Source organism: Aegilops tauschii, chromosome 4, assembly GCF_002575655.3.
Source record: "Aegilops tauschii subsp. strangulata cultivar AL8/78 chromosome 4, Aet v6.0, whole genome shotgun sequence".
NCBI lineage: Eukaryota > Viridiplantae > Streptophyta > Magnoliopsida > Poales > Poaceae > Aegilops > Aegilops tauschii.
Genome location: NC_053038.3, coordinates 131,933,389 through 131,960,107, shown reverse-complemented (window position 1 = coordinate 131,960,107; position 26,719 = coordinate 131,933,389). Strand labels below are relative to the sequence as shown.

The window sequence follows — 26,719 nt, the reverse complement described above, 5'->3', positions numbered from 1 at the left end:
AGAAACTTTATTTTCTTGTTACGATGGTTTTCAACTTCGCTCTGAAATTCTTTGAACTTTTCAAATGTTTCAGACTTATGTTTCATTAAGTAGATATACCCATATCTGCTCAAATCATCTGTGAAGGTGAGAAAATAACGATATCCGCCACGAGCCTCAATATTCATCGGACCACATACATCTGTATGTATGATTTCCAACAAATTAGTTGCTCTCTCCATAGTTCCAGAGAACGGTGTTTTAGTCATCTTGCCCATGAGACACGGTTCGCAAGTACCAAGTGATTCATAATCAAGTGATTCCAAAAGTCCATCATTATGGAGTTTCTTCATGCGCTTTACACCGATATGACCTAAACGGCAGCGCCACAAATAAGTTGCACTATCATTATCAACTCTGCATCTTTTGGCTTCGACATTATGAATATGTGTGTCACTACTACCGAGATTCATTAAAAATAGACCACTCTTCAAGGGTGCATGACCATAAAAGATATTACTCATATAAATAGAACAACCATTATTCTCTGATTTAAATGAATAACCGTCTCGCATCAAACAAGATCCAGATATAATGTTCATGCTTAACGCTGGCACCAAATAACAATTATTTAGGTCTAATACTAATCCCGAAGGTAGATGTAGAGGTAGTGTGCCGACGGCGATCACATCGACTTTGGAATCGTTTCCCACGGCAATCGTCACCTCGTCCTTGGCCAGTGTTCGCTTAATCCGTGGTCCCTGTTTCGAGTTGCAAATATTAGCAACAGAACCAGTATCAAATACCCAGGTGCTACTGCGAGCTCTGGTAAGGTACACATCAATAACATGTATATCACATATACCTTTGTTCACCTTGCCATCCTTCTTATCCGCCAAATACTTGGGGCAGTTCCGCTTCCAGTGACTAGTCTGCTTGCAGTAGAAGCACTCAGTTTCAGGCTTAGGTCCAGATTTGGGTTTCTTCTCCTGAACAGCAACTTGCTTGCTGTTCTTCTTGAAGTTCCCCTTCTTCTTCCCTTTGCCCTTTTTCTTGAAACTAGTGGTCTTATTGACCATCAACACTTGATGCTCCTTTTTGATTTCTACCTCCGCTACCTTTAGCATTGCGAAGAGCTCGGGAATTGTCTTATTCATCCCTTGCATGTTATAGTTCATCACGAAGCTCTTGTAGCTTGGTGGCAGTGATTGAAGAATTCTGTCAATGACGCTATCATCCGGAAGATTAACTCCCAGTTGAATCAAGTGATTGTTATACCCAGACATTTTGAGTATATGCTCACTGACAGAACTATTCTCTTCCATCTTGCAGCTGTAGAACTTATTGGAGACTTCATATCTCTCAATCCGGGCATTTGCTTGAAATATTAACTTCAACTCCTGGAACATCTCATATGCTCCATGACGTTCAAAATGTCGTTGAAGACCCGGTTCTAAGACGTAAAGCATGGCACACTGAACTATCGAGTAGTCATCAGCTTTGCTCTGCTAGACGTTCATAACCTCTGGTGTTGCTCTTGCAGCAGGCCTGGCACCCAGTGGTGCTTCCAGGACGTAATTCTTCTGTGCAGCAATGAGGATAATCCTCAAGTTACGGACCCAGTCCATATAATTGCTACCATCATCTTTCAACTTTGCTTTCTCAAAGAACGCATTAAAATTCAACGGAACAACAGCACGGGCCATCTATCTACAATTAACATAAACAAGCAAGATACTATCAGGTACTAAGTTCATGATAAATTTAAGTTCTATTAATCATATTACTTAAGAACTCCCACTTAAATAGACATCCCTCTAATCATCTAAGTGATTACGTGATCCAAATCAACTAAACCATAACCGATCATCACGTGAAATGGAGTAGTTTTCAATGGTGAACATCACTATGTTGATCATATCTACTATATGATTCACGCTCGACCTTTCGGTCTCAGTGTTCCGAGGCCATATCTTCATATGCTAGGCTCGTCAAGTTTAACCTGAGTATTCTGCGTGTGCAAAACAGGCTTGCACCCGTTGTAGATGGACGTAGAGCTTATCACACCCGATCATCACGTGGTGTCTGGGCACGACGAACTTCGGCAACGGTGCATACTCAGGGAGAACACTTTTATCTTGAAATTTAGTGAGAGATCATCTTATAATGCTACCGTCAATCAAAGCAAGATAAGATGCATAAAAGATAAACATCACATGCAATCAATATAAGTGATATGATATGGCCATCATCATCTTGTGCTTGTGATCTCCATCTCCGAAGCACCGTCATGATCACCATCGTCACCGGCGCGACACCTTGATCTCCATCGTAGCATCGTTGTTGTCTCGCCAACTATTGCTTCTACGACTATCGTTACTGCTTAGTGATAGAGTAAAACAATTACATGGCGATTGCATTGCATACAATAAAGCGACAACCATATGGCTCCTGCCAGTTGCCGATAACTCGGTTACAAAACATGATCATCTCATACAATAAAATTCAGCATCATGTCTTGACCATATCACATCACAACATGCCCTGCAAAAACAAGTTAGACGTCCTCTACTTTGTTGTTGCAAGTTCTACGTGGCTGCTACGGGCTTAGCAAGAACCGTTCTTACCTACGCATCAAAACCACAATGATAGTTTGTCAAGTTGGTGCTGTTTTAACCTTCGCAAGGACCGGGCGTAGCCACACTCGGTTCAACTAAAGTGAGAGAGACAGACACCCGCCAGTCACCTTTAAGCAACGAGTGCTCGCAATGGTGAAACCAGTCTCGCGTAAGCGTACGCGTAATGTCGGTCCGGGCCGCTTCATCTCACAATACCGCTGAACCAAAATATGACATGCTGGTAAGCAGTATGACTTATATCGCCCACAACTCACTTGTGTTCTACTCGTGCATATAACATCAACGCATAAAACCAGGCTCGGATGCCACTGATGGGGAACGTAATAATTTCAAAAAAATTCCTACGCACACGCAAGATCATCGTGATGTATAGCAATGAGAGGGGAGAGTGTTGTCCACGTACCCTCATAGACCGAAAGCGGAAGCGTTTAACACAACGCGGTTGATGTAGTCGTACGTCTTCACGATCTGACCGATCAAGTACCGAACACACGGCACCTCCGAGTTCAGCACATGTTTAGCTCGATGACGTCCCTCGACCTCCGATCCTGCCAAGTGTTGAGGGAGAGTTTCCTCAGCACGACGGCGTGGTGACAATGATGATGTTCTACCAATGCAAGGCTTCGCCTAAGCACCGCTACGATATTATCGAGGTGTAATATGGTGGAGGGGGGCACCGCACACGGCTAAGAGATCAATGATCAATTGTGTGTCTAGAGGTGCCCCCTGCCCCCATATATAAAGGAGCAAGGGGGGTTCGGCTGGCCAAAGGGAGAGGCGCGCCAGGAGGAGTCCTACTCCTACCGGGAGTAGGACTCTCCCCTTTTTCCATGTTGGACTAGGAGAGAGGGGGGGAAGAGGTGGAGGGGAGGAAGGAAAGGGGGGGCGCCGCCCCCCCTCTCCTTGTCCTATTCGGACTGGGGGGGAGGGGCGTGCGGCCCTGCCCTGGCCTCCTCTCCTCTCTTCCACCTAGGCCCACTAAGGCCCATTAAGTTACCGGGGGGTTCCGGTAACCTCCCGGTACTCCGGAAAAATCCCGATTTCACCCGGAACACTTCCGATATCCAAACATAGGCTTCCAATATATCAATCTTTATGTCTCGACCATTTCGAGACACCTCGTTATGTCCGTGATCACATCCGGGACTCCGAACAACCTTCAGTACATCAAAACATATAAACTCATAATATAACTGTCATCGTAACGTTAAGCGTGCGGACCCTACGGGTTCGAGAACTATGTAGACATGACCGAGACACCTCTCCGGTCAATAACCAATAGCGGAACCTGGATGCTCATATTGGTTCCCACATATTCTACGAAGATCTTTATCGGTCAGACTGCATAACAACATACGTTATTCCCTTTGTCATCGGTATGTTACTTGCCCGAGATTCGATCGTCGGTATCTCGATACCTAGTTCAATCTCGTTACCGGCAAGTCTCTTTACTCGTTCCGTAATACATCATCCCGCAACTAACTCATTAGTCACAATGCTTGCAAGGCTTATAGTGATGTGTATTACTAAGTGGGCCCAGAGATACCTCTCCGACAATCGGAGTGACAAATCCTAATCTCGAAATACGCCAACCCAACAAATACCTTTGGAGACACCTGTAGAGCACCTTTATAATCACCCAGTTACGTTGTGACGTTTGGTAGCACACAAAGTGTTCCTCTGGTAAACGGGAGTTGCATAATCTCATAGTCATAGGAACATGTATAAGTCATGAAGAAAGCAATAGCAACATACTAAACGATCGAGTGCTAAGCTAACGGAATGGGTCAAGTCAATCACATCATTCTCCTAATGATGTGATCCCGTTAATCAAATGACAACTCATGTCTATGGCTAGGAAACATAACCATCTTTGATCAACGAGCTAGTCAAGTAGAGGCATACTAGTGACACTCTGTTTGTCTATGTATTCACACCAGTATTATGTTTCCAGTTAATACAATTCTAGCATGAATAATAAATATTTATCATGATATAAGGAAATAAATAATAACTTTATTATTGCCTCTAGGGCATATTTCCTTCAATCGGGCCTTAAGATCAATTTCTCCAAAAGTGAGGTTATTGTCACTAGTGTTGATGATACAGAGGCTTTACGGGTGGCCGACCTTCTTAATTGCATCCTGGGATCCTTTCCCTTCAAGTACTTGGGCCTCCCGATCTCCCCGGACAATTTATGTGCCAAGGAGTTTGCTCCTGCCATTGCTAAGGTGGGGAACAGGGCGCTCTCGTGGCGGGGCAGATATAATGTGAGTGCTGGGAAGGTTGCCTTAATTAATTCTTGCCTCTCCTCCCTACCGATGTTTATCATGGCCTTTTATCTCCTGTCTGCTGGTACTCATGCCGGATTTGATAAGCATAGGGGTGCTTTCTTCTGGAACTCTGCGGACAATCGATGCAAATACAGACTAGTTAAGTCAAAAATTGTCTGTAGACCCAAAAACCTTGGGGGATTGGGGATCACTAACACTGCTATTATGAACAGATGCCTCATGATCAAATGGTGGTGGAAAATCAAGACCACGGGAGCTGGCACCTTGTGCTTTTCTATTCTCAAAGCTAAGTATTTCCCAACTTCAAACCCTATGTTCGCCTCTGCCACACCCTGATTTTCATGCCACAACACTTAAGCTAATAAATCATGATAAAGTGTGGTTTGACAAAAACTTTTGCATTATTTGGCTTTTATTTGGAGTTGGTTTTCTCTCTGTGTTTTAAGTGCTCTTTAAAGTCAACACAAATCCACCTTCTATACCTCATCTCCTTGCCCCAAGCTTCTACCCAATGATCATGCCATGTGTATAGAGCAATATAGTATTTTCTTACAAAAATAATTTGGCCAAAAATTATTTTCTAAAATTAGTTTTCCAAAAACCCCTGAATTGAGGTTTGCACTGCAAGTACTTGATTTGGGTTGTGAAAAATATTTCAAAAGGTATATTTGAATCCTATTAGATATAGGACCCATAAACCACAAAAATATAATTTTAAAAGTTATTTTCCTATTTTATTTAAAAGCTTTTTCTTAAGGCCAGAAATGGTCTTTAATAGGGAAAAATTATTTTATTGTTTCAAAAATATTTGACAAAAATCAGGGAAACTCAGTGGACATATATTTTCCATATATAAGAGTTTCAACACATGGTCATGTTCAAAATATTGGACAAAACCTCCCAAAACCATTTCTGCCCATTTCAAGGATTTGAAATATTTCTACAGGAAATATTTTCATAAAAATCCAAGGAAAATCCGGCAAGTCACAAATGCATATTGTGATCACCTTGCAAAGCCTCATCTCAATTAAGGTCACTTTGGTTCACCAAAATGCCCCAAAACCCTCTCTGACCAGAATCAAATTTGAACAACTTTGTACTACCAACTTTCTCTCCTTGACCCCAACTTTTGTGAGCATGTTCACATGACCAAATGAGGCCACTACACCAACTGGTGCATCAAGGGGAATTGATTTGCTCAACTAGATCTACACAAGTTCATTTCTGCTAATTTCTAGGGTTTACAAACGTTGCATTGGCAACTTTGCCCAAATGAGCTCAAAATTGGTTGAAGGACCTAATTATATGTGCCATTTCACCCTGTGGAGTCTCATGACAAATGGAGATCATCTACTTTCCCAAACCATTATCAAACACCTTCTGACACTTTACCAAAATGCCATTTTTGACCTCTTCCACTAATCTCCATGGGCTCAACTTTGTACCACAACTGCTCCTGACCCTCTTCTACCTCCAGTAACTTTCCCCTGGCCATTGCTCAATGATTGAGGGGTGAAACACCCCCATTTACCTCCCTGGACAGTAGCTTCTCTCTCTCCCTCAACCTCCCTCCTGACTCCAGTGGCCACCCGGGGCATCCAAAGCCCCTCCCCTTTCTTTACTACACCCCAGAGCCACGAGACATATTTGGCCGCACCCACCTAGCCTAAAAAGTTATCGTGCCGGCCATTTGCACGCTCCCGAGCGCGCTACAGTGCGCTCTGGCACTGTAGCCGCCCCCTTCCAACCGCCTCCGGCCACCTCGGGCCTCCCCAGCGCGCCCGACGAGATGCCTCGACGTCCGCAACACGGCAGCCGGTCGGCCCCCTCCTTATTCTCCCTCCTGCTGCCTTGCTCACACGCGCGCCGGCCGCCCGAGAGCTCCAATGAGCGGCCTCACACGCGCGGCACCTCTGGCCCTCCCCCCGCTCTCTTTCTTCCTTCCCCTGGCCGTAGAACACTCCCACAAGGACCCCAGACACGCTGAAGTGAGCCCCCTTGGCCTCCAGCAACGGCTAGAAGCTCGCCGGCGCACGAGCCACGGTGCACCTCGCTTCCCTTCTATTTAAGCCCCCCCTCCCTGAGCTCTCCTCTCCTCACCACTCGCCCTCTGCACCACCAAATCATCCCCCTGCACCCCTAGTTCCTCCCCAGAGCCGCCCGAGCTCAAGATCGAGCTTGAGCTCCGCCGCTTCGGCTCGCCGGAGTTCGCGAGGTACAGGCCGTCCCCGCTGCTTCTAAGCCCTGATCCGGAACCCCCGCACTCCACTGATCTATTTCCCCCTGTTTCCCCTCTCTGTAGCTGACGGAACGGCCGGAACCGCTGCCTCCCGAAGCCCTTCCGCCGGCTTCCTCGTCGCCGGCGACCCCTACACTCCGGCGACCGCCTCCACCCCCTCTCGAACGGCGACTCCGCCATGAGCACGCCGGTGCCCTTGGATCGCCTCACCGTCGACCACAGCGACGCTGGTGAGCTCGCCTCCCTCTCTGGCCCGAGGTTGAAGACGACGGCCGTGGGGCCCGTTGGTCAGCCTCACATTCTGACGGGTGGGCCCCACCCGTCAGGTTTAAAACGCACGTGCGCGCGTACCAGTTCGCCCGTCGGCTAAAGGCGTATTTTGCATTTACGCCTTCGACGTGGCAGCCTCGCCCGGGCTGGTTCGTCTCTGGGCCTGCTGCACTGTGGTTCTTCTAGCGTAGTTGCACAGTGCTGTTTCTCCTTTTTCTTTTTCCATAAACTTGCAAAAATTCCTCACGACTAAATATTAATCCAAATGCAATAATTTCAGTTCCTAAATCCTAGTAAAAATCCCACCTATTTAATGTTATAACTTTCACACATGTCCAAACAACTTTTATGTAGTGTCAAATTTAAATTCAAATTTGAGCAGTTTAATCTCTGTTTGAAAATCCATTTCTCCTATTCTATAACTCCAAATCCAAAACTAGGAATTTTACCCTTCTTAGTTTTCACCCTAGTATTTAACAAAAATGAGTTGACATTTTTCTGAGCACTTTGGTTTTTCTGATTTATTATTGCCTTATTCTTCTCGTTATTATTTTGCGACGATAGATTGCGTTGCTGACAAAGGAGTTCGACCAGAAAACTCTGAAAACCCAAGAAGACTTTGCTAAGCCAGGCAAGCAGCCCTTTGACCATGTCTATGAAACCCTTTTTATGCATGTCATATAGCACTTTTATTGCTTGCATCGGAGACATAATGATGAGGTGACCACATGGGGTGGTTTGCCACCGTTACTTCCTCGTTGATACTTGCATGGTGCATGACCCTACCTCCTTATGAGGGTTATGCCGGTGGGAGTAGGTAGGATGCTGGAATAGTTGCTACGCAAAAAGGGACGGGAATATGCATGGTGATGAAGGCAAAGTGTTTTCAAAAGATTTTTTTGAAAACCCTGTCGGGTGCCAATTATGCCCGAGGGAGATAATGAGATGGGTAACCACTTGATGACGAAGTGGTGTACCGAGGCAAGTGTGTGTGTTGTTTTCGAAAACGGATTAGATTTAAGATTTGTCGACTGTCCCAACCTTACATGCGCAACCACTCTACCCTTATATGGGAAAGGGCATTATTGATTACCTAGGACGATACTAGCATGGTGCCCGCATTACTAGTGACGGGAGAGTTGTTGCTCTCTCGGGACGGGGTCGTGCCAGGCAGGGCGGCCAAGAACATTTTTATGGGGCACCGGACACACCGTTGGTACCCTGTGCCAGTGGTATGTGATGAATATGGGAGCGAGGCTCCACAATATTAAGTTGTGAAATGTTGGGCACGGGGGTTACTACCAATCGAGTGGACTCTATGTTAGTGTCGTCAAGGGAAAGATAGTGATCGGGTGCTTACCCCGGGTACTTGAGGTACCGCGGGTCGTGGATGACACGGAAGTTCCCCGGATCTTGTGGGTAAAGTGTGCAACCTCTACAAAGTGTAAAACTATTCGAATAGCCGTGTCCACGGTCAAGGACGGTTGGGCGGTGCTGCTTAAACTATGTCCAGAGTTTTACAAACCACGCGTGTGTGTGTTGATGAAACTATTTGGGTTAAGTCAGATGGCTTGACACGATGATCAAGTTGGATTGGTGTCCAACTCCGGATATGTTGATATCTGTAACTTGTTCATACGGATATCTGTTCTCTCATGATGCATACTTTACAGGTTGATAGATCATGTCATTGGACTCAAAATTAGCTTTCTGCAAACTACCTACTTAGTGCTATATCATTGCATTATTGTGCCTTGTTCCAATCATGGGTTGCTTGTGAGTACATTCAAAGTACTCATTGGCTTGCCACTGGTTATTTAATTGGCCAGGCATGGAAGAACAGGAGTTCGAAGAAGGGTTCTTTGGAGACGAACATGCGAACTAGGACGTTTCCCAGTCAGAATGCATGTAGGGTTAAGGCAGATGGCATGGGTTCTACTTATCGACAAAGATTTCCGCTGCTTAAGTTTATTTGGTATTCAGCCCTTGTGGCTTTATCTATGTAAGACTTGACCATAATGGTCATAATTTGTGTAAGACGGTATGTATGGATGTAAGACTCTTGTTATTCAGCTTCTGTGAGTTCAGTGAGCATTGATCCCTGGGATCACTGTACACGTGCATTCGGTGATCACGACTTATGAGTCGGGGTCCCCACAGAGTTGGTATCAGAGCCATCCTGACTGTAGGAAGCCTTAGTTAGCATGGGCGTTAGATAGGACAAAACCCGTTTTGCAAAACCCTCTATACTCCTCTTCTTTTTTGAGATTTCCCAAACCTAAGGGATATTTTTCCTTATTGACCTCTCCTATTCAACTTTTGTAGATGGCCGTCGCCCCCTTGAGACTCCTTATGACAGGATTTCCATCACTCCTAAAAGACTGCCTCCAACAATGCCACTATCCCCTGCTGCCCTATACACCCTGCATGAACTGGAAAATGATGTGCTCGAGAAGGAGTTCTACGCCAAGGTTTTTGTGCTTGCCAAGACCTCACCCCAGGGGTGGTTCTTCATTGGACCACCAATGCCAACAAGAGACCTGGCCATTGAGCAAGTGGCATATGAAGCGCTCCTCCGTCTTCGAGACCTCCTTCCAGAAATGAAAGAAGAACAGGCCACCCGCTACCTACCTGGCAAGAACGGATTTGGAGCCCCAACTCAAGTGATGATTTCCCCAGAAGATGAGGATCCAACCCTCAAGTACCAGATCCGCTTCATCAACGCAGGATACTACCTTCTACGTCACCTTACCGAAGCATTCCTTAAGGCTCGCCAAGACCTCCGTTCACTTCTGCACCTCCACTGCCTCGAGAAGAAGAAGGTGGCCGAGCGAGGACAGCAAATCACTTCCTTACAAGCACACATTGCCAATCAGGAGCAACAAATCGAGGAACTTCGAAAAACCCGCAACCAAACCCCTCGCAGGAGGCATAGGAATGAATTTCCATATCCACCTCATAGAAGATCGTCGTCAGGCCACCGACGACATAACCCAAGACTGAATAACAACCTTTTTGCTTCCGTCACTTGTCACGGGTGTGGTGAACTTGGGCACATTAAAAGGATGTGTCCCAACAGGCGGCCGACTGTCGCATACCCATTGGCACCACAAGGGGAACCCAGAAACTGAAGATTGAATGCTCTTCTCTCCGAGCAAGCACGACTACCGAGTCTGAGAACCCCTAGGGTAGGACGAGTCGTGTACCCCCATATGCGTAGTCGAGTCCGTGTGATGGTTCGAATGGAACCACGTTCTGTGTTGCTTGTTTTTATTTTGTGTTTTGATATAAGTCGCACTTTTGCCCTAGGCAGCATGTACGCGACTATATCACCTATCTTATCTTAATGAATGTGCGTGGCCTTCACGACACTTGTTTGCTTGCACTTGCACTATAGAACCCCCTTTAGGCATTCCCCTCCTCTATGCTACTTTTCCCTCTCATCTCTCCCCTCAACTGAAGGCCAGCAAGACAAGATACACCAAGGGTTCTACCTCAGCGACCAACAAGCACTGAAGAATTTTTCTACAGCCTCCTCGACCAAGTGGAACCCCGTAGAGCTGTGTTTACACCTCAAGACTAGAATCCTATCCCTAGACCTTACAAGACTTCATGAGATACCCCAGCTCGAAACCTTAACTGTGAGCTTAACCTATGGAATCACAAGAGAACAAGTTAAGCTGCAGTAAGCCTTGCTTATCACTGGGTTCATTATGGAACTAATGGGCGTAGTGAACCAGCACATTATCATCCTAAGATAGCACCAGAACTGACGATGCCATAGGGAAGACCAATTTGAGGATATAGGAATAGGGGACAAATGACTTGATGAGTTTATATCAGTGACCTTGAGGAACTATCTGAGACTCTTTGGTGGATTATAAGGCTTTCATGTTGAACTTGGTGGGATCATGTTAATAGAGTAGCGTAGCTTTCATTACCCCTCAGTAAATTGGATTTAGTAGGAAAATTATGATCGCAAGCTGAGATTCTTGGAGGTGCAAGGATTTGACTTGATCAGATGATATTGATAGGAGACAGTTGATATTATGTAAATAACTTGAGGGAAACATGTAGGAATTCTTGTTGGACACGAGATTTGGATTTAAATAGGTGATCCTAGTGGAGTATAGGTGGTGAGTAGGTCTACATGTTCGGAGTAAATTGGATTTAGACTGATGATCCCGATCATGATACCATGTTCCTCGGTGGACGATAAACTAGGAGATTGGATTAATTGTCGGAGTTGATTGAGGGTTCTATATAAGCTTGACCTTGGAGTTTACTTGACCATGAAAATTGGTGGACTGACTATAGTAAGGTAGCCCTTTCCAGTATTTGTGGATTATAGGATATTAGATCTTGTGGAACACCATAGAGATTGGATTTGAAGAACTACTGGATCATGTAGTGATTGGTGTAGTTAATGGGTTGTTGGAGTTGATTCATAGGAAGGAAACAAGATCTTGGAGTGGCTTACGACGTTTTTCCTTGGGATAGAGATGCTTTATCTTAGACCTTGGAAGAATAGGCTGAGCACTTGGATTGTCACGTTCAAGCTTAGCAGATTGTATGTTCTACCCATGGATTTTTAGGGGTAGACATACATATGAGTTTAGCGATTGTAGACATATATGGTTTTGTTAGACCTCCTCTCGAGAGTCATGAGGATATGAATCACATGAGTGATGATTGGAGTTAACCTATACGAAATGATGCTATCGGTGATATGATGTGATTTGTTTAAAGGACTAGATAGAACAATTGGCATCTCAGAAACTATGCTTGAAATAAGATAATAAACGTTCACCTGCACACTAGGATCCTCGAAACCCTTAAGCCCTACCAAGCCACAACCCGGTTGGATCATGACCTTGGGGTCTTGACTCTAGATCGAGAACACCTTGGCCCACACTCAACTGTTACCACCACCAATGCCCCAGCCTACCTTATGTACCCCATGAACAGAAACTTCATGGAGTACTTGGTCACGTTGGTTGCCACTTTTACTTGGTGACCTACTCGTCTAACTGAAGATGGAAGAAGAATCGTTCAGCTGGTTAGGAAACATTTGAAGACCGCCATGCCAAGGAGGAAGAACTATGCCAACCACCATCGTCAAGGAGTGAACTTTCTCGTCGAAGACCATGTGCATCTACAAGCCACTTCTCTCAAAGGAACCAAGCATTTCCATGTCAAAGGGAAGCTTACACCAAGATTTATCGCCCCTCTCCAATATCACTGCAAGAGGAAGAATAGATGGCTACCATCTAGAGTTACCACCTGAGTCGCCCACTGTGCACAACATTTTTCCACACGACACCACTCTGAAAATGTTTCCAACGTCCTAACTAGTCCGATCTCTACAAGGACATCGATCACCGAGCCATCGACCTCCAGCCCAATATGACTTACGCGAGAGACCCCAATTGCAATCTGGATCAAGCAGGATGTCATACACGAAGCCACGCCATCGAGTACTTCAAGGTTCAATGGAGCACCACTTGGAAGCACAAGCAGCATGAGGACGTGAAGGCTACCCCAGATCCAGTTTTTGTATTCCTTTCCACGCTTAGTTTGGGAATCTCGGGGACGAGACTCTTGTAAGGGGGGTAGGTCTGTCATACCCTGATTTTCATGCCACAACACTTAAGCTAATAAATCATGATAAAGTGTGGTTTCACATTTTTTTGCATTATTTGTCTTTTATTTGGAGTTGGTTTTCTCTCTGTGTTTTAAGTGCTCTTTAAAGTCAAGAAAACTCCACCTTCTATACCTCATCTCCTTGCCCCAAGCTTCTGCCCAATGATCATGCCATGTGTATAGAGCAATATAGTATTTTCTTACAAAAATAATTTGGCCAAAAAGTATTTTCTAAAATTAGTTTTCCAAAAACCCCTGAATTGAGGTTGGCACTGCAAGTACTTGATTTGGGTTGTGAAAAATATTTAAAAAGGTATATTTGAATCCTATTAGATATAGGACTCCCATAAACCACAAAAATATAATTTTAAAAGTTATTTTCCTATTTTATTTAAAAGCTTTTTCTTAAGGCCAGAAATGGTCTTTAATAGGGAAAAATTATTTAATTGTTTCAAAAATATTTGAAAAAATCAGGGAAACTCAGTGGACATATATTTTCCATATATAAGAGTTTCAACACATGGTCATGTTCAAAATATTGGAGAAAACCTCCCAAAACCATTTCTGCCCATTTCAAGGATTTGAAATATTTCTACAGGAAATATTTTCATAAAAATCCAAGGAAAATCAAGCAAGTCACAAATGCATATTGTGATCACCTTGCAAAGCCTCATCTCAATTAAGGTCACTTTGGTTCACCAAAATGCCCCAAAACCCTCTCTGACGAGAATCAAATTTGAACAACTTTGTACTACCAACTTTCTCTCCTTGACCCCAACTTTTGTGAGGATGTTCACATGACCAAATGAGGCCACTACACCAACTGGTGCATCAAGGGGAAGTGATTTGCTCAACTAGATCTACACAAGTTCATTTCTGCTAATTTCTAGGGTTTACAAAAGTTGCATTGGCAACTTTGCCCAAATGAGCTCAAAATTGGTTGAAGGACGTAATTATATGTGCCATTTCACCCTGTGGAGTCTCATGACAAATGGAGCTCATCTACTTTCCAAAACCATTATCAAACACCTTCTGACACTTTACCAAAATGCCATTTTTGACCTCTTCCACTAATCTCCATGTGCTCAACTTTGTACCACAGCTGCTCCTGACCCTCTTCTACCTCCAGTAACTTTCCCCTGGCCATTGCACAATGATTGAGGAGTGAAACACCCCCATTTACCTTCCTGGGCAGCAGCTTCTCTATCTCCCTCAACCTCCCTCCTCACTCCAGTGGCCACCCGGGGCATCCAAAGCCCCTCCCCCTTTCATTACTACACCCCAGAGCCACCAGACATATTTGGCCGTGCCCACCTGGCCTAAAAAATTGTCGTGCCAGCCGTTTGCACGCTCTGGAGTGCGCTACAGTGCGCTCTGGCACTGTAGCCGCCCCCTTCCAACCGCCTCCGGCCACCTCGGGCCTCCCAGTGCGCCCGACGAGATGCCTCGACGTCCGCAACACGGCAGCCGGTCGGCCCCCTCCTTATTCTCCCTCCTGCTGCCCTGCTCACACGCGCGTCGGCCGCCCGAGAGCTCCAATGAGCGGCCTCACACGCGCGGCACCTCTGCCCCCCCCCCCCCCGCTCTCTTTCTTCCTTCCCCTGGCCGTAGAACACTCCCAAAAGGACCCCAGACACGCTCAAGTGAGCCCCCGTGGCCTCCAGCAACGACTAGAAGCTCGTTGGCGCACGAGCCACGGTGCACCTCGCCTCCCTTCTATTTAAGCCCCCCTCCCCGAGCTCTCCTCTCCTCACCACTCGCCCTCTGCACCACCAAATCATCCCCCTGCACCCCGAGTTCCTCTCCAGAGCCGCCCGAGCTCGAGATCGAGCTTGAGCTCCGCCGCTTCGACTCGCCGGAGTTCGCGAGGTACAGGCCGTCCCCGCTGCTTCTAAGCCCCGATCTGGAACCCCCGCACTCCACTGATCTGTTTCCCCCTATTTCCCCTCTCTGTAGCTGCCAGAACGGCCGGAACCGCCGGCTTCCTCGTCGCCGACGAACCCCTACACTCCGGCGACCGCCTCCACCCCCACCCGAACGGCGACTCCGCCCTGAGCACGCCGGTGCCCTCGGATCGCCTCGCCGTTGACCACAGCACCCCCAGTTCCTCTCCAGAGCCGCTCGAGCTTGAGCTCCGCCGCTTCGGCTTGCCGGAGTTCGCGAGGTACAGGCCGTCCCCGCTGCTTCTAAGCCCCGCTCTGGAACCCCCGCACTCCACTGATCTGTTTCCCCCTGTTTCCCCTCTCTGTAGCTGCCGGAATAGCCGGAACCGCCGGCTTCCTCGTCGCCGACGAACCCCTACACTCCGGCGACCGCCTCCACCCCCACCCGAACGGCGACTCCGCCCTGAGCACGCCGGTGCCCTCGGATCGCCTCGCCGTCGACCACAGCGACGCCGGTGAGCTCGCCTCCCTCTCTGTCCCGAGGTTGAAGACGACGGCCGTGGGGCCCGTCGGTCAGCCTCACATTCTGACGGGTGGGCCCCACCCGTCAGGTTTAAAATGCACGCGCGCGCGTACCGGTTCGCCCGTCGGCTAAAGGCGTATTTTGCATTTAAGCCTTCGACGTGGTGGCCTCGCGCGGGCTGGATCCTCTCTGGGCCTGCTGCACTGTGGTCCTTCTGGCCCAGTTGCATAGTGCTGCTTCTCCTTTTTCTTTTTCCATAAACTTGCAAAAATTCCTCAGGACTAAATATTAATCCAAATGCAATAATTCCAGTTCCTAAATCCTGGTAAAAATCCCACCTATTTAATGTTATAACTTTCACACATGTCCAAACAACTTTTATGTACTGTTCAAATTTAAATTCAAATTTGAGCAGTTTAATCTCTGTTTGAAAATCCATTTCTCCTATTCTATAACTCCAAATCCAAAACTATGAATTTTCCCCTTCTTAGTTTTCACCCTAGTATTTAACGAAAGTGAGTTGACATTTTTCTGAGCACTTTGGTTTTTCTGATTTACTATTGCCTTATTCTTCTCGTTATTATTTTGCGACGATAGATTGCGTTGCTGACAAAGGATTTGGACCAGAAAACTTTGAAGACCCAAGAAGACTTTGCTAAGCCAGGCAAGCAGCCCTTTGACCATGTCTATGAAACCCTTTTTATGCATGTCATATAGCACTTTTATTGCTTGCATCGGAGACATGATGGTTTGCCACCGTTACTTCCTCGTTGATACTTGCATGGTGCATGACCCTACCTCCTTATGAGGGTTATGCCGGTGGGAGTAGGTAGAATGTTGGAGTAGTTGCTACGCAAAAAGGGACGGGAATATGCATGGTGATGAAGGCAAAGTATTTTCAAAAGATTTTTTTGAAAACCCTGTCGGGTTCCACTTATGCCCGAGGGAGATAATGAGATGGGTAACCACTTGATGACGAAGTAGTGTACCGAGGCAAGTGTGTGTGTTGTTTTCGAAAACGGATTAGATTTAAGATTTGTCGACTGTCCCAACCTTTCATGCGCAACCACTCTACCCTTATATGGGAAAGGGCATTATTGATTACCTAGGCCGATACTAGCATGGTGCCCGCATTACTAGTGACGGGTGAGTTGTTGCTCTCTCGGTACGGGGTCGTGCCAGGTAGGGCGGCCAAGAACATTTTTATGGGGCACCGGACACACCGTTGGTACCCCGTGCCAGTGGTATGTGATCAATATGGGAGCGAGGCTCCACAATTTTAAGTTGTGAAATGTTGGGCACGGGGGTTACTACCAATCGAGTGGACTCTATGTTAGTGTCGTCTAGGGAAAGATAGTGATTGGGTGCTTACCCCGGGTATTTGAGGTACCGCGGGTTGTGGATGACACGGAAGTTCCCCGGACCTTGTGGGTAAAGTGTGCAACCTCTGCAGAGTGTAAAACTATTCGAATAGTCGTGTCCATGGTCAAGGACAGTTGGGCGGTGCTAATTAAACTACGTCCAGAGTTTTACAAACCACGCGTGTGTGTGTTGATGAAACTATTTGGGTTAAGTCAGATGGCTTGACACGATGATCAAGTTGGATTGGTGTCCAACTCCGCATATGTTGATATCTGTAACTTGTTCATGCGGATATTTGTTCTCTCATGATGCATACTTTACAGGTTGATAGATCATGTCATTGCACTCAAAATTAGCTTTCTACATACTACCTACTTAGTGCTATATCATTGCATTATTGTGCCTTGTTCCAATCATGGGTTGCTTGCGAGTACATTCAAAGTACTCATTGGCTTGCCACTGGTTATTTAATTGGCCAGGCATGGAAGAACATGAGTTCGAAGAAGAGTTCTTTGGAGACGAACATGCGAACTAGGACGTTTCCCAGTCAGAATGCCTGTAGGGTTAAGGCAGATGGCATGGGTTCTACTTATCGACAAAGATTTCCGATGCTTAAGTTTATTTGGTATTCAGCCCTTGTGGCTTTATCTATGTAAGACTTGACCATAATGGTCATAATTTGTGTAATACGGTATGTATGGATGTAAGACTCTTGTTATTCAGCTTCTGTGTGTTCAGTGAGCATTGATCTCTGGGATCACTGTACACGTGCATTCGGCGATCACGACTTATGAGTCGGGGTCCCCACAGCCTCCTCTCGGGGAGGGTCTCAGTTTTGGAATGACCTTGTCAAGGTTCGACCTTTGTTTAAGGACCACGTCAAGTTTGTGGTTGGTAATGGAGCTTCATTCGCTTTTGGCTCGACTGGTGGTGTGGAGATTCACCCCTCTCGGTGGTCTTCCCCGCGTTGTTTTCTTACTGCCCGAACCCGAACATCTCCATTGTGGATCTTTCGGCTAATAATTGGGACATTGCCTTCCGGCGCTCGTTGTCTCCTGTAGAGTTGGAAGAATGTCAGCGGCTTGCTGCCCTCTTCCCCATGCTCTTGGAGACTGCCGACTCGGCGGTCTGGCCCCACACGTCTTCTGGTCGCTTTTCTGTTAAGTCTCTTTATACTAAGCTTATTGGTGGCTCCCCCACTAACAAATTCAGTCCGATTTGGCGTGCTCGTATCCCTCCTAAAGTGAAGATTTTCCTCTGGCAGGCCTTCAAGGGCCGTCTCCCTGCGGCTGACCAAATTCGTAAACATAATGGCCCGGGCTCGGATCGTTGTGCATTATGCGATGCCTTGGAGGACACGAACCACATTTTCTTCCAGTGTGTGCTGGCTAAACTGGTTTGGAGTTGTTTTAGGTCATGGCTTCAGGTGTCTTGGGCTCCTTCCTCCTTCTTTGAGCTTCGGGTGCTCGCCAATGGCCTGGTTGGGGTTACTAAGCGGCTATTTTGAGTTGGTCTGGGAGCGATCCGTTGGGCCTTGTGGAATACCAGAAACAAGTTTACCATCGAGCATGTTTTTCCTGCTAAACTTGCTTACTACTTATTTAAGTCTTGCCTGTTCCTGCAGCAGTGGAGATCATTGACTAAGATAGAAGACCGGGGCACTTTTGATCTTCTATTCTCTAAAATTCGGGCTTCGGCGTCTTCCTTATCGCGGCAGGAGCCAGCCGAATAGTTGTCTTGGCGATCATTTTGACTTTGTTGGTGGCTTTGTTTGTTCTTCGGTGTTAGCTCTTATCTCATTTCTGGCCTGCGTGCCGTGATGGTGGCCTGTGTGCCCTATACCCCGTACTCTAGTACTTTCGTTATGCTCTTGGCCGTGGCCGTTGCTATGTGGTTTGTGTGGAACGCTGTCTGGTGGCTTTATTTATAAAGTCGGGCTCATGCCTCTTCTCTAAAAAAAAGTAACGACATTGCGTTTGGCGGAAGAGTGGTGAAATGATTTCCCGCTGCGAAATTATATATCTATAATTCCAGGGATACAACAAACTGGAGTTAGTTTTTAGCTCAATCCAAGAGCTTGAGACCAAGAGGCACGTCTTCGCAGTGGCGCAGGAACGGCACACGCTTCACGGGGTCGTCCAGATGCCGCGGCCCCTGCTGGCACGTGAGCAATGACGGTTGCGGATGCATGCAGGGCTCCACAGATGGCGGCCGCACGCACGCCACGTCGGCTCTCATCTTGTTCCGGTTCACCGGCAACAGCATCCACGGCCGAATCCCAGCCAGCGCCTGCGCGACGTACCCAAACGTGGACCACCCCGTCGTCACCATCCTGTCGCAGAAGCTCAGCAGGTAGATCTCCGCCAGGGCCCGCTCGTTGTGTGCCCGCGCGTCCGACTGCTGCTCCCCGTCGTGGCTCGGCTGGTGCACCGACACCACCACGTCGCCGGCAACCGTCGCGTTCGTGTAGTACATGGCGTGCAGCTTGTCATGGTACTCAGGCTTCAGGGAAAGCATCAGGACTGCGACAGCCTTTTTCTTCTTCGCCTCCGCCGTCGGTGGTTCGCTGGTGGCTAGTACCTGCGGCAAAAGATGATGCTCCCGCGCGCACCGGAGGATCTGTTCGAACATGATCTCGGGCGGCACCGGGAAGATCTGCTTGTTGCGCACATGCATGCCGAGACGCTCGTCGGCACCGGCGAGGTACCCCTCAAAGAACCTGTCCACCATCCCCCACACCCGGTTCCCCGGGCGGAGGAGGTACCTGCCAAGATGGTGGAACACCGCCCCTTTCGCCGGGAACATCCGTTCAAGCTCGCGGCGGTACATGGGCATCATGAACAGCGCCACCGCAAAGTAGTTGTCGGACTTGACCACCATCCAGTCGAACTTGTTGAGCAAACGGTGGTCCTCTTCGCAGAACGTGTGGTTCTGGAGCCGGAGCTTTACGCTCTCGGTGAGAAGAAACACGGTCTCCAGGTGGAGGTAGACGTAAGCCGGCAGCACCTGCGCGCCGTAGCCGTAGCGGATGATGTTGTTATGGAGCATGTTGACGTAGCTCTCCTTGGAGCGGGAGGAGAAGGCGGCGGCGTCGAGCTTGTGGGGGAAATCGGCCGGCTGGAGTAGCCACGTGGTCCCGGGGAAGGGCTCGCAGAAGAGGCCCTCCATCTCCGGGGGCTCATGGACGAGGAGGACGCGGTCGGTGAGGAGCGCGTATAGGAAGGTGGAGACGAGGCTGAGCATCCGGTTGCCGAGGCCCTCGGTTGGGATCCACACCACGTACTTGCATGTATGATGACGATCGCCGGCGGCGGCGTGGTCGGCGTTGCGGGCGGCAGACCGGAGCCGCGAAACGGCCTCGCGGTAGAGCGCCGTGCGCGGGCCGCACCGACGGTGATTGGCCTCGTAACGCCTCAGCCTCTCCACCAGGTAGGGGGGCACAGGGAACGCCGTGGGCTTCCAGCGCCTGGAGGCCTCGTGCCGGCTGAGGCACGCCGCCGGATTGTTGTCTTCCAAGTCCGGGGAGAGGAGCCGGTCGGGCGCCACCGCGTTGCCGCCAGGCCCGTCATCTGCTGCGTACGCCCTTTGCTGCCACCAGATCAGAGGGTCGGCGGCGCCGAAGTGGGCGGCCAGCACGAGCAGGTGCGTCAACGCGACCAGCAAGAAGATGATGACGATGGCGGCCGAACTGGCTGCATCCCGGCGTTTCTCTCTCGCCTCCGCCGGTCGACCTCGCAGATCTCCTTCCATCTACTCGATCACAACTATCACATCTATATAACTCTAGTTAAATTTGCTGCCGAATGGAGGCGAGAGACATCCTTTTTTGCATACATATAGAGCAAAGTTACTTGTCCGATAAGATTCGGAAGGGGGAAGTAATTATTTGCTTCCTATTCTGTCTAGGAACGTAACTGCTTTCCTCTTTTCTATCTTTGGATTTGGAATAGCCTGACCCTCCGTTATTACGTAAGATCGAGCTAATTACTACTCCAGCAATATGCTCAACCTGTGCGCAAGCTGGAGCATTGACCGGGACCACGCGGGTCCAGGTGCACGGGAATCATGTGCCGCCGATTTTTTTAATAAAAGGCCCAAACCCGGCTTTATAGATAAAGCTATCAGGCAGAGTTCAACAGACATGACGGACAACAAAGACTTCACCCAACATGGACGAGCAAAAGAAATAGCCTACATGGCTCCCAGGCCAGTACACGGCACGCAGGCCGGAGGGACTAAAGACGCCAAACATAAGACCAGCAACACCTAGCTGTCGGCACGGGGTGGAGATAGGGAGATAGCAGAAGACCGGATCTTGGAAATCATCAAATCAAGCGCATCCCTATCCGCCTCCTTAATCAAGTGAAATGAGTTATGTGTACATACAGTTTGATTTCCGTTTTTTGTGTGTAATGCGTTCTTATATCATGGCGATATATCTCTTGGTGTGGGATTTGATACTTTGTTCGATGGGGTCGCTTAACAATGGAAAACATGGTTTAACATAAAGATATGTATAACAGATGAGGGAAAACGATTCATTATGCTATTGTTGTGTTGTTCTTCTTAGTTCATGTTTCTTCTTATCTTCCCGTCCCTCCAAAAAGAACATTCATTTTTATATCATTCAGAGAAAAGGAAGAGACCATCTTCTATCCTTAAAGATTGAAGGCCTTCAGAGATATCAACACCCGCAACAATATATTTGGTGCAAATCTGTCGAAAAGGTTCATTTTCTTATCAGATTTGCCAAGTCACATCTAAATGTAATATAGTTATCTCACATCTAACTTCTTAACCATAGGATCTAATGCTTTAAGATTTGTATTTTTTTTCTTGTTTTGTAGTCATTGTTCCCGCACGGTACGAGTGTATGGCCTCTGGACATGGAGTAATTGAGCTCGAGCTCAGATGAGCCCGCTATCTCGGTCGTTGGTACGCGCTTAGAGATCCGTGCCCTTGCCGGCATGCGGTGCGCCAGAAAATCGACTCCTGTAGTGAAATACGTACGGATCTGACGAAAGGTTGGACGGACATCGCCCGACGGTGAGGTGAGCCGTGGACCAGAATCCACGTTCCCGTCTGATCCATGGCTCAGGAAGTTCGCTTTCCATCCAGTGGATCCAGACCCGAGATGAATGCAGGGACGAGAGTGTTCTTGGCTAGGGCGTGGTTCAGTTGGAAGTTGCGGACTACTAGATAGAGGCAAGGAGTGCCGGCGACCAGACACCATGGGATTTCTGATACAGCTAATCGGCAGGTATGTGGATGTTTGCTTCTCCAGTGATGCCGCCTCCATTTTTCGGCTTTCTGGTTTAGCTGATCCAGCGGACGGCTTTCCCCCAAATTTCAGATCCAGTGTGGGGAAAATTCTGGGGTGGGGGATTAGGAGGTGGACCTGCAGGCGGAGCGCGAGGCAGCCGGCGATGGACAGCGGCGGCGGACAAATATTGTTCGCGCACGAAGCTGCGGCCAACAGAAGGGAGAGCTTGCCGCTATGTCGGAGCTGTCAACGGGGAAGATGAATCCCCAAGCACTGGGGTGGAACAAAAGGTATACCGACTTGCAGTCCATCAGATTTTCAGCGATTTAGGAAAAAGAAAGTAGAAATCAATAAACAAATCCTGAAGTTAGCGGCAGAGTTGATTGCTCTATGCATCCAGAAAGTTCATTCTATTGTGTCTGCATTTGCAGGCTGATTTGCTCTCTACATTTACAAAATTCATGCAATTGCGCCTGTGTTTGCTTGCTGGTTGCTCTATGCAGTCAGAAAAACTCCTGAATTTTGCTGCCCGCAGTTAGATATTTCATACTAAATGTGCATTGTCTGTAGACTGGTAGGCTTCTTCAGTTAGAAAATTCATGTTGTATGTGCCTTTGTTTGCAGGCTTAGGATTGGTGCTGCCGCACCTAGCAGAACACCATTAGTGCGGCTGGATAGAGTAATTGTAGGGCTCGTTTCCTTTCTGGAGCTCCTGGAACTGGAAAATTGCTTTTACCGTTAGTGCGGCATGATAGAGTTATTGTAGGACTCATTTCCTCTCTGGAGCTCCTGGAAGTTTCAATTGTGAAATAGAGGACCTTGTAGAAGCGAAGCCGGGGGTAGGAGACGACGCTATTGATGGATTTCTTAATGCAGCCTATCAATAGGTAAGCGGCGTAATCTTTGATTTGGCTTAACTATTTTGGAGTAGGATTTCTGATGAATGCTATCTTTTTGTGTACCCTCATCCGCACCAGATTCCATGTGCTTTCAGAGGTGGAGGACAATGAAGCATCCATGGATCTGCGACCCTACACGGTGGCTACTTTGGTGGGGGAGCTGGAACAAGCATCAGTGCCCGTTAAGCTTAGATCTAGGATGAAGAAGGAAGAACTTAAGCCAGGTGTCCAAGCAGTCGACCGGCAAGATGAACCTGCAAGCCCGGGGTGGACTAGGAGTAAGAGATTAGTGCATAACTGAAATCCCCTATTGATTTCCACTTTCCTGGTATACGTCATTGACATGGAAGTATGTGGTGTTCATAGTTAGTCTACTAGCAGTCTGCATATAGATTTGGGAGCTCTACGGGTGACTTGTGTTGAGAAAAATAATTCATTTTCTTCCACTTGTGAACTGTCTGAAAACACCACTTCAGTAAAGCTTGATGTCTCGGTTTCAGTTGTGGGCAGTAATTTGGTGGATATTTCTGTATTGCTATTCTGGCATTGAATAACTGCAATCTAGTGATGTCACTGTCGAATGGTATAAATGTTTGACTTCTGTTTAGACATATTTGGGCAGAGTACGGACCGCCTCAGCGGCACCGGGCAGTACACCATGTCCAAAATAGGATGACCACTTTAGAGAAAGCAATAAGGGAATATATCAACGATCAAACTGAGAATGTAATTGTATTTGTACCGATGATATGGACGAGTTTACAGATCCTCTGACTTAGCTGAGACTATGGCAGAGGGACGTCAAATTCATATCACTGTTCATGCGCCATCCGACGGCAGCAAGCAAAGCGCATGGACACACAGCGTTGTCGGCTTAGAACGGTGATGCTGCCCAGTCCGACGCGTTGGTGAAGCAGGAAAAACGGCGCGAGGCAGTGGAAGTACGAACGAAGGAACCGATCGCCAGGCTGCCGGAGGATGAGCTGCTCTGCTCTTGTGTGAGGTGTTCAATTTTGTAGTGTTTATTTTATCATTCTGTAATGTGCACTTCTGTTGCTGCTCTATTCAGTTCCGTTTTCCCACATGCATTTCACAGTCATGTCCAGTTCAATGAGCAAAGTCTCTAAAATTCAGCTCATTCAATTATAGCATTCATTCACAACAACCACTCTGAGTGATTTCAACCCCTTTTGCCATATTCAATTATGTTATCAATTTTACAACATCAAGTGATATGCTCACAAAATGACGATGTCAATGACCTGCTCGCAATTTACAACATCATTGATACGCTCAAAAAATGATAATGTCAATGATCTGCCCTCAACGTAGTCTACAGTCTGAAACTCTCTTGTTGTTTTGTGTAAATCAGTTTACAATCTGAAACTCAACTGTTGTTTTCTTGTAAATCAGTTAACAATGTGCTCTCAATTTCCAGGCTAGCTTCGGCGGCGGCTGCTCGATGGAGTGGTGCATCCATGGTAGCCGCGGCCGTCCTCTTGCGATGGTGCGGGGTTAGCGATATGGCGCTTGCTTAGCGCCTCCAGCAACAGTGGCGCGACCTCGCAGCGTGATGCAGCCATGACTTGCAGCAGTTGTCCTCCCGGGGCGAGAGTGGGCAATGGCGACGACAAGCGAAGGGGTTGTTTATAGGCTGCCCAACATTGTTGTTATTCTTATTTGTTTTCACCTTGCTGCTGTCGAATGACGCATGTGATGTGAATTCGATGTCCCTCTACCGGAAATGTTTCAATCATACAGTGCCAACACTGGCTCTACTTACAGAAGATTTTGTTGAGTTTGGCCCCGATGATGAGTTGACAACCATTGGGTGAACATGTGTGTGACACATGATCATTTACAAGGAGAGGGCTAAATGTATGGTAAGTGGGCAATCAGGTGGTGGCACGTCTGCGATCTCCATTTTCTGGTACGTTTACAGACTTGTTCGTTATGTTGTGTCCAAGAGAAGAAACTAATCACATACTAACATGTTTAGGAAGAACTGATGTACGTACATCTTTGAAATGCTGGGCTATGAATTCATGGAGAGGATTATGCACAATAGTTTTTCTAGATTTGTGAGATTTGGACGTGTGATTATGGACAAGTTCAGCTCGCTGGTGTGGGCGTGACTGGTAACAGTGGTGTGGTGATGCTGCAGTTCCATTACGTCTTTAGCTGAACTTTTGTTGCTTGTGAATGATCTGAATTTCTAGAAATATACAACTCTTGAATAAGATTACTTCTTGTTGCTGCAAGAGTTTAATGCGTTCTGCATTGATAACAGTCTTATGGACATGTTTAGCTCCATCCCCATGTCTGCTGAATTGTGAAGGAGATTTGTGTCAATTTTAATTTTAAAATACATAGGCAGGAGCCAACGGACATGACTGCAAGTAGTCAGTCCATTTACAGAATCTGGATGGAGAAGGCTCATATCATCATGCACATCCGAGCCAGTCGACATGGTGTGGACGGTGTCACATTTATTATCTGACAGACATGGGCCAAGGGGACAGAAAACTGGTGGAATACAAAAACAATACTCGATGCTATACAGCCCAGGTCGGGAATCTTGAAGTGAGTTCACGATCGAGATAGCGAGAGTATCTGAGCTCGCGCTCAAAACATCACTTTCGCCTCTTTTTGTTATCCGCTATCTTTCTCTTATCAACCGGATCACATTTTTCTAATTCTGCGCTGGCCGCGTTTTCTCACGCCCATGTGTACGCCTTGGGGGCTTTCTTGTCTACATGCCAGGCATGGCATATGTTTAGCAATTAGCATGTCTCATTTTTTTGGTCTTTTATTTTGGTCGATACAAGGATATGATCAATTAGTTTCATCTCCTATAAAATACTTCCTCCGTCTGAAAAAGCTTGTCCCAAACTTGTTTCTCAAATGGATATATCTACCACTAACTTGATGCTAGATACATCTACTTGAGGGACAAACTTTTTCAGACGGAAAGAGTACAAAGTTAAGAAACTCCTTTCAACACTGGTTGAAACAAACATGTCCTTGTCTTGGATTTTTATAGTATCTGTCAAGAATTAATCCTTTGGTCTTTTTTTGCCTCATTTTATCTATTATTTGTTTTAGTTGCAAGCCCATCTCATACATGCAACTGGGCACAACTCTTTTTTTCCGAGTTACAAGTCTAACCCTAATACGTAGCTGGATCCGACCAATTTTTTTGTTCCAGTTGCAAATCTATACTCAACATGCAACTGGGGCTGAGCTCTTTTTTCTCCTAGATGCAAGCTCACCTGGACATGGGGCCCCTTGTTTCCCCTGTTGCAAGTTCATGACTCGACATGCAACTTGGTGGTAGCGACGATCTTTTTGTCTCAGTTGTAAGTCAATCCCCGACATGTAGTTGGATCCTATTTATTTTTATTTTGTCCTAATTGCGAGTCCATCTTTGATACGCAACTTGACGTGACCCATTTTTTGAGTTGCAAGTCCACACTAGACACGCAATTGCAGACCTTCTTTTTCTACAAATTGCAAGCACACCCAAACATGCAACTAGACCCGCCTTTTTTTTGACACAGTTGCACGTCCACCCTAGACACGCAACTAGGCCCAAGCCATTTCTTCCAGCTGCAAGTCCACCCTCGCCGCACAATTGGGTTCATGACTGACTGACTGAACTAGGCCTGTCTGTTTTTTGTCCCAAGTGCAAGTCCATTCTCGATATGCAACTTGACATAACCCAT

General features: G+C 47.2%; 1 protein-coding gene and 1 long non-coding RNA gene across 2 annotated transcripts; one reads left to right on the top strand and one right to left on the bottom strand.

The window, feature by feature from the left end:
• Positions 1-18,726: 18,726 nt before the first annotated feature.
• LOC109741927 (probable fucosyltransferase 8) lies at positions 18,727-20,778 on the bottom strand. Its single transcript, XM_020301017.3, has one exon. It carries the CDS (start codon positions 20,580-20,582, stop codon positions 18,897-18,899), a length of 1,686 nt encoding a protein of 561 aa, XP_020156606.1. The 5' UTR covers positions 20,583-20,778; the 3' UTR covers positions 18,727-18,896.
• A 1,062-nt stretch (positions 20,779-21,840) lies between these two features.
• LOC109741936 (uncharacterized) lies at positions 21,841-24,076 on the top strand. Its single transcript, XR_002227718.4, has 4 exons — positions 21,841-22,092; positions 22,186-22,385; positions 22,720-22,982; positions 23,073-24,076. It is a non-coding gene; the product is annotated as an uncharacterized lncRNA (long non-coding RNA).
• Positions 24,077-26,719: the final 2,643 nt, after the last annotated feature.

What these genes read in the sequence shown, in the direction of transcription:
- LOC109741927 (XM_020301017.3), bottom strand. Translation starts at nt 20,582, where the DNA reads ATGGAAGGAGATCTGCGAGGTCGACCGGCGGAGGCGAGAGAGAAACGC.